Here is a 12,643-nt window from a genome sequence, read left to right as displayed (position 1 = left end):
TGCTACAGGGGGCTATGCAAATAAAGTGGGACCATCACACAGTTAAACAGTAAAACGAAGGCCGTTACCTGGTCGAGCTTTTGACTTCACTGCGCCGCTGCAATATATAAGAAAAGAGAGGAAGAATAGCTCAAAGCTTTGACATGTACCTGCTTTATCACCACACCTGAGCCACTACACTTACATCATCTTCAAAACAAGGAGAGTACAAACTTACCGGCTTTGTTCGTCTGTAACTGAGCAGCTGTCTGGACGTTTGGCTGAGTCAGAAGAACAGATTACTTCCCTAAGACTGGTCATACGCGTGATGAAGCTTACACCAAGTCAGTGAGTTGTTTGGTCAGAATGTTCTGCTTGGTTTGACAGACTTACGTAGATTTTGGAGTAGATTCTCCTGAACTGAGGCTGATCTCACGACAGACCTGGTGGTGGTTGAGGCATCACTTGATTCCATGTCTGTTTCAAAGTATCGAGACGTTCAATTAAGTAAGGACGTTCAATTTAACATGCTAGTATTTTTGATAAATCCTGTAAAATTTAATATTAGTGTCTTTTTTTTTTTGGGCCCACGTTCTACACCATTTTTGTTTTTTACTTTTCCCTGTTATCTCCACTCGTAATGTTCGTGTGGTACCAAAAACACCAAAAAGGTCACTAGAAGTCACCAAGATCTTCCTAGGGTTTTTCTTAAACCCGTTTTTGAGAGAGGTCCTAAGAAAAGGTCTACATCAGAGTTATGACGTGTTCTTAAAGCACAGAGCTGTTCACACCTTGGTGATCTTGAGTGGTGTAGATACTAAGAACTATTACTTCTTACAGCTTCCATTGTTTTCAACTTGTTCTGCAGGAGTATTTTTCCGCACCACCCAGTTTCAGTCTTAGAAGTCGGTTTAGTATTTTCTGCCCCTCTTAAGCCGAAACCCATTCAGTGGTGTTGAGGTCTGGACTCTGGGGCGGTCAGTCCATTGTTCAGCTTCTTTGTTTGTGTCGGTCTCCTTTTCTCAGTGAGGTTCTTCTCGGTCGGCTACACATCCTTTCAGACCCACGGCGCTGAGTGGTCTCACAGTGGAAGGATGGACAGAAACCTGTGGATGGCTTTTTCCCCATCTGAAGCAGGTCTTCCAGGTTGTTGTTGGGAGTCTCTTTCTTTGTAGCTTTTAATAACTTTTTTTGAACTCTAGTTTTGGAAACTCCTTGTGTGTGTGTGTGTGTGTGTGTGTGTGTGTGTGTGTGTTTTTCTTTTTCCATTTTGGCTTCCGCATTCCTTACGCGAGTGGATTATTTTATGAGACCCTTATTAGTCCCACAATGGGGAAATTCCACCTCCGTGTTTAACCCATCCGTGCAGTGAAACACCACATACACGTTAGTGAGCACACACACACTAGGGGGCAGTGAGCACACTTGCCCGGAGCGGTGGGCAGCCCTATCCACAGCGCCCGGGGAGCAGTTGGGGGTTAGGTGTCTTGCTCAAGGACACCTCAGTCATGGACTGTCGGCTCTGGGGATCGAACCGCCGACCTTCTGGTCGCAGGACTAGTTCCCTGACCTCCAGCCCATTACCCATATCGCTCTCCCAAGTGATGGGTGGGGATACTCAAAACACTACACTCGAAAAATGAACTACTTATACTTGATGACCATTTTGAAGGAAACTAAATGAATAAAAAGTCTCTGATTTTGAAATTTTGTTTTATTGGGCCTTGTCCAAAAAGCAGCCCGGGCTCAAACACACAGCAACAACTTTCCTCATCACTTCAAAGTAAATGGAAGGATTTACACTACTGTAAGCTGTATAGATGATCATATGCAATTGCATCTATGGTTGTGACATCGCAACCATGATATCAAAATTGGCTGTTTTTTAGAGATTCTGAAGGGTGTGCATATTCTGCAACCTTAACAATACCAACATGCCTCAAACTCTTATTTCAAGTGAGAAAACGCAAGAAAAATAGTTTGTTCCGTGATATGGGCCCTTCAGCTCGAATAAAATAAAAAATGGGAAAATATTCATTCTAAGGAAAGTCTAGAAGCTCTTTCTAGCCTATAAAGTCATTTTCTAACCTTGAACATGAGCTTCTCCATCTGCTGAGTCAGAGAAATGTAGGTCAGACTGGTGGCCATCTTCACTAATCAGCAGCTGATCTTTAGAGTCTGTTCCCTAAGAGACATGAATGGCATGTTGGCAGTATCATCTCATCTCATAAAAGCCGCAAAACGTTTGTTTGTGGTTTATAACAGACCAGCACATTGACTTATTCTTATACAGAGCTGTTAAAGTAGTGGATTTTCTTTTGATCATGGTGTAATGTCCTTTCTGCCCCTAGTGGCCATTCCACTGGCAAAATGGAATATGACTTTACATTTTTATTAACGCAATCAAAGAAATGATTCCCCATTACTCCATTATCAGATTGACCACACACTTAAAAATGATGTCTCATCTTCAGTAGGGAAACTGTTCTATATAGATCCACAACCATTCAGAAAGAGTTAATTAGACTGATGGAGAATGTGCTGTAGATGGTTCTATATAGCACCAAAAAGGGTTCTTCTATTATGATGATGCCAGGCTTGTTACAATAGAAGAACCCTATTTGGAGCTATAAAAAGCCCTTTTCAAAGAGCTTCTATCTACACTGTATTTCCAGAAGTATTCGGTCATCTGGCTTCACACGCATATGAACTTGAGTGAGATCCCATTCTTAATCCATAGGGTTTAATATGATGGCGGCTCACCCTTTGCAGCTATAACAGCTTCAGCTCTTCTGGGAAGGCTTTCCACAAGGGTTAGGAGTGTTTATGGGAATTTCTGACCGTTCTTCCAGAAGAACATTTGCGAGGTCAGACACTGATGTTGGACGAGAAGGCCTGGCTCACAGTCTCCGCTCTAATTCATCCCAAAGGTGTTCTGTGGGGTTGAGGTCAGGACTCTGTGCAGGCCAGTCAAGTTCTTCCACACCAAACTGGCTCATCCACGTCTTTATGGACCTGCTTTGTGCACTGGTGTGCGGTCATGATGGAGCAGGAAGGGGCCGTCCCCAAACTGTTCCCACAAAGTTGGGAGCATGAAATTGTCCAAAATCTCTTGGTGCTGAAGCTTTAAGAGCTCCTTTCACTGGAACTAAGGGGCCGAGCCCAACTCCTGAAAAACACCCCCACACCATGATCCCCCCTCCACCAAACTTTACACTCGGCACAATGTAGTCAGACAAGTACCGTCTCCTGGCAACCGCCAAACCCAGACTCGTCCATCGGATTTCCAGACGGAGAAGCGTGATTGGTCACTCCAGAGAACACGTCTCCACTGCTCTAGAGTCCAGTGGCGGCGCTTTACTCCACTGCATTCCACGCTTTGCATTGCGCTTGATGATGTAAGGCTTGGATGCAGCTGCTCGGCCATGGAAACCCATTCCATGAAGCTCTCTACGCTGTTCTTGAGCTGATCTGAAGGCCACATGAAGTTTGGAGGTCTGTAGTGATGGACTCTGCAGAAAGTCGGTGACCTCTGCGCACTATGCCCCTCAGCATCCGCTGACTGCTCTGTCATTTTACGTGGCCGACCACTTCGTGGCTGAGCTGCTGTCGTTCCCAATCGCTTCCACTTTGTTATAATCCCACTGACAGTGGACTGTGGAATATTTAGTAGTGAGGAAATTTCACGACTGGACTTGCTGCACAGGTGGCGTCCGATCACGGCACCACGCTGGAACTCACTGAGCTCCTGAGAGCGACCCATTCTTTCACTAATGTCTGTAGAAGCAGTCTGCAGGCCTAGGGGCTCGGCTTTATACACCTGTGGCCATGGAAGTGACTGGAACACTGAACTCAGTGATTTGGATAGGGGAGTGAACACTTTTGGAAATATAGTGTAGTACTCTCTATAGCGCATCCTCCATCAATCTGAAAAATTTCCTTTACTAAAGAACCCTTGGAGAACCATCATTAAGTGTGAAACGCTGTGACTCTGAGCTGGTAGGGAGCAATGAGGGTGAACGGGGGGGGTTGAAAATTTAAGGGGCAACTGGTTTTCATACATGTGATTGGCATGTGAGTAACTTTGCTCTTGAAATAAATGACAGTAGTTTTAAAAACGTGATCTGTGTTTGAAAAGACGTTACATTTAGTTGAAAAGCATGCATGGCGATGAACATGCACTACAGAAGAAATCTGTTTCACACAACTTCGAGGTTTACAGGATGAAAAAAATCTTACATTTTACATTACAAATAATTTTACATTTTATTTTGAAACTTTACCTGAGGCACGACTGAAGACCTGCTCATGATCTTCATCCGGTTGTTTTCCAAGCAGTACTTCTGTGCTCGCCTCCTGTCTCGCTCCGCTCTCTTCTCCAGCGCAACATGGGAGGTGCTTAAGCTGTCCATGAACCTCATCATCAGGTCACAGATTCTGGAACCGACCTCCACAATGTCAGGGCGCAAATCTGGATTGGGGGTCAAACACCTGGCCAGTGGACAACAATAGCAGATTAACCAGTAAATATGATAAAAGACTTACATTACAAACGAAGTGAAAACGACACAAAATAATTAATTTAATGATATGAAAACCAAGATAGCTGTAAATCTTACCATTTTATCATGTCTGTGACTCTGTCTGAAAATACAGGGTCTTCCACAGGCTCAAATGCAGCTTCTACAATCTTGAAAGCATCAAAGTGGATTAAAGGCATGAAATACATTTGGCATTAAAAACTTTATATATATAAATGCTTTTTCAGTTAAATTCTGGTTCCATTCATTCACCTTAAAAGTAAGTAAAGTTTTTTGTTTTTTTTTATAAATAAATAAAAATGATCACTGGGGCAGTCGTGGGCTGGAGGTTAGGAAACCGACTCTGTGACGGGAAGGTTGCCAGTTTGATCCCAAGCGCTGAGCAAGTCCTTGAGCAAGACACCGAACCCCCAACTGCTCCCTGGGTGCTGCCCACCACTCTGGGCAAGTGTGCTCACTATTCGTGTGTGTGTGTGTGTGTGTGTGTGGTGTTTCACTTTATGGATGGGTTAAATGTGGAGGTGAAAATGAATTAAATAAGGGTCACTTATATATATATGCCGAAATGAGTTTCCTCCGCAGGGTGGCTGGACTCTCCCTTAGAGATAGAGTGAGAAGTTCGGTCATCCGGGAGGGACTCGGAGTAGAGCCGCTGCTTCTCCACGTCGAGAGGAGCCAGTTGAGGTGGTTCGGGCATCTGGTTAGGATGCCTCCTGGACGCCTCCCTTGGGAGGTGTCACAGGCGAGTCCACCTGGGAGGAGACCCCGGGGAAGACCCAGGACACGCTGGCGTGACTATATCGCCCAGCTGGCCTGGGAGCGCCTCGGAATCCCTCCCAGGGAGCTAGTGGAAGTGGCAGGGGAAAGGGAGGTCTGGGCTTCATTGCTCAGGATGCTGCCCCCGCGAAGATGATGGATGGATGGATGGATGGATGGATATATATATATATATGCGCCACAGGTTCAGCACATAGCCATGCAGTCTGAGAGAGTGGGTCGTTCTAAAGGGCTCACTTAGCGTGGTGCTGTAATAGGGTGCCACCACTGTAACAAGTCAGTTGGCCAAAATGCTGTTCCAGCATGACTGACTGAGCTCCAGTGCCCAAAGCAGCTCCATAAAGGAAGGTTTGTATGAGTTTGGTGTGGAAGAACTTGACTGGCCCTCACAGAGCCCTGACCTCAACCCCATTGAACACCTCTGGGATGAACTAAGGCGGAGATTGTGGGCCAGGCCTTCTCATTCATATGTGTTTCAATCAAAGAATAATTCCTAAAATTTTCATGCATCTAGCATAGAGTTAAAAAATATCCTGACGTCATTGTTACTATTTTGTAGCACATGCACTTATTATAGCTTCAATATCTGACACAAAGACAGAAGCCTAGAATTTTTCCACATCTATCCGACATCATAACGTTAATTCTTAAGCTTTTTAAACACTAGGATAAGTGTCTTTAGCTGGCATCTGGTTGCTAGTTTAATTAAAAATTTAACAAGATTTTTTTTTTTAAAACCATCCATACTGACGGTTTGTCTGGTTACCTTGGTGGCGAGGGAGAGCATGTTGGTGCTGTAGAAAGGAGGCCTGAGGGTGACCATCTGATATAGGATGCAGCCAGCAGCCCACACGTCAGCCTTCTCTCCATACGGCTCACTCTTTACAATCTCTGGACTGAACACAGGCCCACGTTCACTCTACACAATAAGACCACTGACATGCTTATAAAATCACTCCTAAGATGTCACTGGAAATGATGCCCGGTGTATATTCTGTCCCCTCAGAATGCTAGGACATAAAGGAATGGACGCAAGCGTGGCTAACGATGACTGGATGCTTATGGAGATGATGCTGGTTTGCATTATGTCACCATTATTGTTCAGTTATATCTATTCCATTAGGATCAATACAAACCAGGAGTACAGAATCGTCCCAACGACGGACATCAGCTTGCTCGTCTCTTGTTTCTGCTTTGCAAGGCCAAAGTCGGCTGCAAAACAAGACATGTTTAGTTATGTTTTAATGTGTTAATATGTTCCATGGCAACCTGTGGCTGTTTCACTGACTGATGGTGACTTTATCCCTCTCTCCGAGCATGATATTGTTGGGGGTAAGATCTCTGTGGACGATCCTCTTCTCCTTGTGCAGGTATCTCAACGCCAGGCACATCTAAGGAGGTGTCAGAACAAAATCCAGACATTCAAGTGGACAGTTGGACTGTACTTTATAATGGATTTCTCGTGTTATAAGGAATATGCAGTACATATCATATCAAGTCGGAGACCACCCTTCAGTTCTTTAATTTTCCAGTCAAAATTTCTATTGAGTGGTCATTTATTTCTCGCCGTCACGTCAGAAAATCACAGAAATCTCAACAAAAAAATAGACATTATATTTATTAGTAATTAGTGTGTACACTCTACCTTTCATTACAGCTTCAACTCTTTTTAGGAGGCTTGATTTTAAAACTTTCATAGAAATCAGCAGGGAGATTTTTCCACACCTACAAAGTTCTTAGAAAAGTCTTAGAAGTTGGTTTAGCATTTTCTGCTTCTCACAGTCCAAACTACCCCAAACACATTCAGTGGTGTTGAGGTCTGGACTCTGGGGTGGTCAGTCCATCGCTCAGCTTCTTTGTTTGATGAGTCCGTCTCCTTTTCTCAGTGAGGTTCTTCTTGATCAGCTACACGTCCTTTCAGACCCACAGTGCTGAGCGGTCTTCTCACAGGATGGAGGAATGATGGCTGTGGATGTTTTCAGTTTTCTCCTCTCAAAGATAAAAGCTTTAAGTGCTGTTTATCTGATGGGGCAGTTTGATGGTCTACCAAAAACTTTATATTCAGGGTGATTTCAAAAAGGTTTTTTTCAAAATGATTGATTTCTCCTGTAAATCATCACAGATCAGTGCAGTGAGCTGTAAACGGTGTAAATGAGCATAAAGTTTATGTGATTCTACAAGGTCTCAGTCTGAACCTCCTCCAGCTGGACGGACGACATCAACACCACAGTCAAACTCATCCCAGACTGGACTGAGCGAGTCGGGCGTCGCTGCTCTCACGGGTCTTTCAGTGGGATTTCGGAGATCATCCAGTGCTGTGGAACCAGCGCCGAACGCTCTGAGCTGCTGGAGCTTCACTGCTGATGAAAATCCCGCTGCTCAGTTCTGACGGATTCACTCTTATTGACGTGGAGAACGCAGAACGTTCTGCTCAGGGGTCTCAGCTCCTCTCAGACTGAAGGAGCCAGTCAGAAACTCTATGACCCCCTCTTACAGTTGGAGTGTGATTGGTTCCTCGGCGCCTCACGGTTGTAAAAATATGCCGCTTTGAAATTGAATGAATCCTTTGAATCGCTCTGTATATAACGGCTATTTTGATTGGAAGTCAAATAAATGAAGGCTGCTCTCTGACATGTGTAGTGCTTTAAGTGCTAGATAGCAAGTATTCAATTACCTGAATGAAGATATTCCACACTCTGTCTTCAGTGAACGTCTGCTGCTTTTCTTTGAGTGAGCTGAAGTGGTCAGCAAGTGGTGCACCTTCCACAAGCTCCATGACGATGTACAACCTGTCACCTGAAGTACATAAAATCAAACTACACTGGGGACAAAATAATTTTTACAAAGTTTAAAGGTGATTCTTATTGGCTAAATGGGTATTTGACAGTGTTCATTGAATTAAACAAAAAATATGGAATTTAATTTAAATATGCAAACTATTCAAAGCCTATTTAAAATCCAAAGAGGGGGGGGGGGGTACTCACATTCTAAAAATGTCTTGAAGTATTTGACAATGTTTGGATGTGCCATCTAAAAAACAGGCTATCATTAGTGTTATCAATGTCAAACAACTGCGCTAGTACAGCGCTGTGTGAAAGATTCAGACGTCTAAGCAAATGTTTAAACAACTGACCTCAGCAGTGAGTTTATCACCATATACATTAGAATAAAGTCGTATTCATAATTCAAATAAACAGAAAAACAATAAACAGTAACAAGAATTTCTCGGGTCCAGATTTTTCCTGGACACCTTCACAGCCGCCACAGAGACTCGTTAATATCATCAATTACATCATGAGCTCAATTTACTGAGCACTGATTGGTCAAACCAGGAGCTGCTTTATAACTACATATAATACTGGACTTCCTCGAGGAGCGGCTTGGAGATGGGGAAACACACACACTAACATCCAGAAGATCACTGTTTATTATAATACTATATATAATTACACACACACACAAATTTCATATATATAATCATAATTAATTAATATTCTAGAAATTTGGTTTATTCAAATATTAACATTTCTCAGCAAATAAACACAAACTACACACAGATTTTGAAAATGTGTCTCGGGTGCCTGAGACTTTCGTACTGTACTGTGTATTGGCTCCTAACTTTAGTCCTGAGATGCTCTGAAGCACCACATATTATGAAGCACCACATTCGGCACAGGAGAAGCTTCTTCATTAGTTAATGAGCCAAACCGGCAGTGCTAGATAAAGGACCAAAGAATGCAGTGAATCCATATAAACACAGGAGGGCAGTAAAGCTCCAGAAGGGTTAATCATCACAGTCAATGCAAACACAGGGAGTCTACCTGCTCTTTGATTATGGTGAGCTCAGACACAATCTTCTCCACGTTGCTGTCCCTGGATTTCTTGTCATTTCCAAAAGCTGGGTTGTGGAGGTTGACCTCCTTCAGTGCCAGACAGTTCTGCGCCCCCTGTTTACGGACCTTTAAACACAAACCCACCATACCAACCAACAGAAACCCCTCAGAAACCTTTACTTCACAATGATCGCTGATCCAGAGGAAACTTGGGCCCAGTCCCATTTCACCCCTCGCCCCCACCAATGAGCCCTCACGTCCAGCGGTGGGGTGACCCAATGTTTATTGAGCTAGAGGGGGAGGGCGAAGTGTTGGGGCTACATGCTCCTCCAAACAGAGTGACAGCCCAGCAGTGTTGATGCCTGAAGCACCAGAATGTAATAGCTGCACCATTTAAGGTGGAACGGGAAAATTCAAACAAGGTGTGGGTGAGGGGTCGGGGTAAAAAGAAGAAATGGGACTGGACCCAAGTATCATTTTGAAAGTAATCTTCTCCTGTGAGTTCTGGGAAAAGCAGTTTAGGCTGTACGACTGATAAAAGATGGGCTTTACCTTGAAAACACTTCCGAAGGCTCCACTGCCCAGGTGGTCCAGAATGGAGTAGCCATTGATCACTTTAATAGGTGGCCGGTTCTGGTTCACTGCCTCAATTCTCTCCCTCAGTCCATCCAATTCTTCATTCTACAGATGAGAATAAAGCATTTAGACCCGGAAAATAAAGGTGCAAAAAGGGCTTTTTGGGTGGATGTTATGGACGAACCACTTTCGGCTCACTAAAGAACCATCCTTGTAAGTGAGATGTGAGCGTGAGGACCTTTTTAACAGGATAAAAAACCTCTATGCAACCTAAAGGTTCTATTCCAACAGACCTTGTTGTGTGTTGTTTATTATTTTGCAGTCAGCTAATGTATGTATGTATGTATGTATGTATGTATGTGTGTGTGTGTGTGTGTGTGTGTGTGTGTATATATACATACATTGTGTGTGTGTTCATTTAAATTTGTACAACAAAATGATACAGAACAACTGAAAAGATAAACACCACGAAACGTAGACTTCTAATTAAATACTGAGTTAAAGGGAGACGTTTTTAGCTGATTCTTAAAAGTCAGCACTGAGCTTGACTGTCTAATAAAAGGTCAGTTGAGTTTAATTTAGAAGCAGAAAAACTGAACGAGTCTCAAGTTTTCTGTATTTTACAGAAGGTTTTAGTAGAAGGCCAGAATCTGCAGATCTAAGACCAGGTGCTGGAACATAAACAGACACACTCTGACGTAAGTGGGTCCTTTAGGGCCTTTTAGAGTCTTAAAAACTAGTAGCAGAACTTTCAAATCTTTCCTGAATGATACAGGTGACCATTAGCTTTTCAAAATATAGCATAAAAATGATCAGACTAGTTCACTGACCAGTTAGCTTTACTTAATTTAGCTGCTGACCAGCTCCCAGACAGCGGATTTGATATGGCTCAAACTTGGGCCACTTCTAAATGCCAGATGTGGCCCACACACCATATGGAATGATGGCACAGAAGTGGGCCAGATGTGGCTGCCAGAACCCAGTTTACTGCCATTACAGGGTCACATCTCAGTCACCACCACTACCAGAACTGCCCTGCTGGGTGGGAATGCTGCACAGCGAGACGGGGCTCAGGGAGAGGTGGTGTTCAACACTCTTGTGTTATGGCGTTGATGGGATTGGAACTCTGTGATGATTTCCTGATAAATGAGCAAACGCTCAGCCCGCCGCACCTCTCAGGTTCTTCTGTTTATAAGCCTACATGTCCAAAATGTGCACTACACTATGCTTCTGTAGTAAGTCTAATACTGCACTTCTAATACTGCAACATCAGCTACTCAGACTGTACTTCACCCCACATTTCACAAAGCCTTCTGGTTTTTCAGGGGAATTTCAGTGAGGCTGATCTTATTTGGTCAATTCTATGCACAGGAGAATCAGCCTGTGGACACATGCATATTTTGACCCCTTAATAACCTCATAATTTAGAAGATCTAGTGAGAATTACTATTCTATTCTATTCATATTTCCCATAGATGAAAAAGGCTTTGACCATGTGTGCCTTATGTGCATCATAAGTTCAGAGATCTTATCCAAGGCAAGGACCATTTAGGAACCTTTTATTTTTAAGTGTGCAGTAAATAGTTGTCTATAAATTTTAGGCAATACAAAGATTTGCCATGTCTATTAGTGCATGCATGACAGAAGTGCATGTGTGATATTGCTTCTATTCATGAAGGGTGGAGGATGCAAGCGAATCAAGTTTACCGAAAGCAATGACGTTTTTTCCTGCAGAGGTTTGTACGCTGAAATGTCTCTCACGTAATGTCCGATATCGATAAACGTCTCGAACAGTTCTGGTGGGAAGAGCCTTTACAAGCAAGGTTCATGGTCAACAGTGCAAAGTGAGCAGCATGGATCAAAGTCGAGAGCCAGCACAGTGTATCACTTGTACCTTTTGAAGAGATGCCGGTTGCGTTCCATGCTAAAAAGGAAGCGGAGGGTCCTGAAAGCGTAACACTTGGAGAAAGAAAGTGTTTTATGATTACGTCCACCATGAAAACAACCAGCAAACATGCATCTCGAAGCACTTTAGGGAAGCATTCCACTGATTTTTCAAAATGCCTGCATGACTAAGAGCCATTCGGAGCGGCTTGGTGTGAAACGCTCCGTTCTGGAGAAACTTCCCAAGTCAGAACTGTTCACAGTGGTGGTGATGGGAACCAGACGTCCACCACTAAATGAAAAAAGAATTGGTTATGAATTCACTGCCTGCTGTCTGTGACGCTGTTTAATGAGAGTTTTGAGATTTTTGGTCTAAATTATGTTTTTTTTTAAATTATTAATTCATGGTGGCGGGATGTGCAGGGCGTCCCCAAAGAAAAGATCTACCACTATTTTGCCATCAGTGTTCCTTATAAACTCAGGAGACTCGTGTAGGTTCACTGGTGGTTTTGGATAGTAAATAAACATTGGCTACATTTGTGCTGTAGATATTGTGACCCCTGCTTCCCATCACTGCCACTGTAAAGACATTTGCATGCTTCTCAACTTAATTATGCAGAAATTTTAAAAAATTGGTGGAATTCCCTTTTAAGATGTGTCCTTCAAGTTCAAACATGTCAACGCTGCAGCCGTCTACATAGCACACAGTACAGGGGCATCATTTAAGGCCACGTCCACATTTTTAAAGTCTCAGTATCTCAAACTATGAAGATATTAATGGTAGATGTGGCTCAATGCATTATGCATGCAATGGTCAGTCTGGAGGCCTGTTTAAATTAAAAAGCAACCACCCTGACAAACAATGCAATTAAAAAATTATTTTTTAAATTGACATTATTTTTACACTATAATACTCTCGGTTTACCTGTAGTGATGCTGCCTTTGGTCCTGTCGCTGAGCCTTGGGGCAGGATCATTTTACCAATTACGTACACCCCATTCTCCTGAGGCAAGAGGAGAGACGACACATCAGCGCACTGAAACATGTGGGAAT

At 43.3% G+C, this 12,643-nt stretch overlaps 1 protein-coding gene across 3 annotated transcripts in view; it reads right to left on the bottom strand.

Moving 5' to 3' along the window:
* The window catches only part of nek10 (NIMA-related kinase 10), a 34,484-nt gene that overhangs the window by 6,971 nt on the left and 14,870 nt on the right, over positions 1-12,643 (bottom strand). For all 3 annotated transcript variants that reach the window (XM_037533939.1, XM_037533941.1, XM_037533940.1), the window contains exons 15-30: positions 12,516-12,593; positions 11,601-11,665; positions 11,414-11,516; positions 9,683-9,811; positions 9,119-9,256; positions 8,282-8,327; positions 7,972-8,093; positions 6,586-6,688; positions 6,434-6,509; positions 6,064-6,193; positions 4,599-4,669; positions 4,263-4,470; positions 2,068-2,164; positions 373-456; positions 218-260; positions 69-97 (exon numbers count right to left, since the gene is read on the bottom strand). In XM_037533939.1, coding sequence (XP_037389836.1) covers positions 69-97; positions 218-260; positions 373-456; positions 2,068-2,164; positions 4,263-4,470; positions 4,599-4,669; positions 6,064-6,193; positions 6,434-6,509; positions 6,586-6,688; positions 7,972-8,093; positions 8,282-8,327; positions 9,119-9,256; positions 9,683-9,811; positions 11,414-11,516; positions 11,601-11,665; positions 12,516-12,593 — 1,522 coding nt within the window. The remainder of the gene's footprint in view (positions 1-68; positions 98-217; positions 261-372; positions 457-2,067; positions 2,165-4,262; positions 4,471-4,598; positions 4,670-6,063; positions 6,194-6,433; positions 6,510-6,585; positions 6,689-7,971; positions 8,094-8,281; positions 8,328-9,118; positions 9,257-9,682; positions 9,812-11,413; positions 11,517-11,600; positions 11,666-12,515; positions 12,594-12,643) is intronic.

This window comes from Pygocentrus nattereri, chromosome 24, assembly GCF_015220715.1.
Source record: "Pygocentrus nattereri isolate fPygNat1 chromosome 24, fPygNat1.pri, whole genome shotgun sequence".
Classification (NCBI taxonomy): Eukaryota; Metazoa; Chordata; class Actinopteri; order Characiformes; family Serrasalmidae; genus Pygocentrus; species Pygocentrus nattereri.
This window is presented reverse-complemented; position numbering and strand designations above follow the sequence as displayed.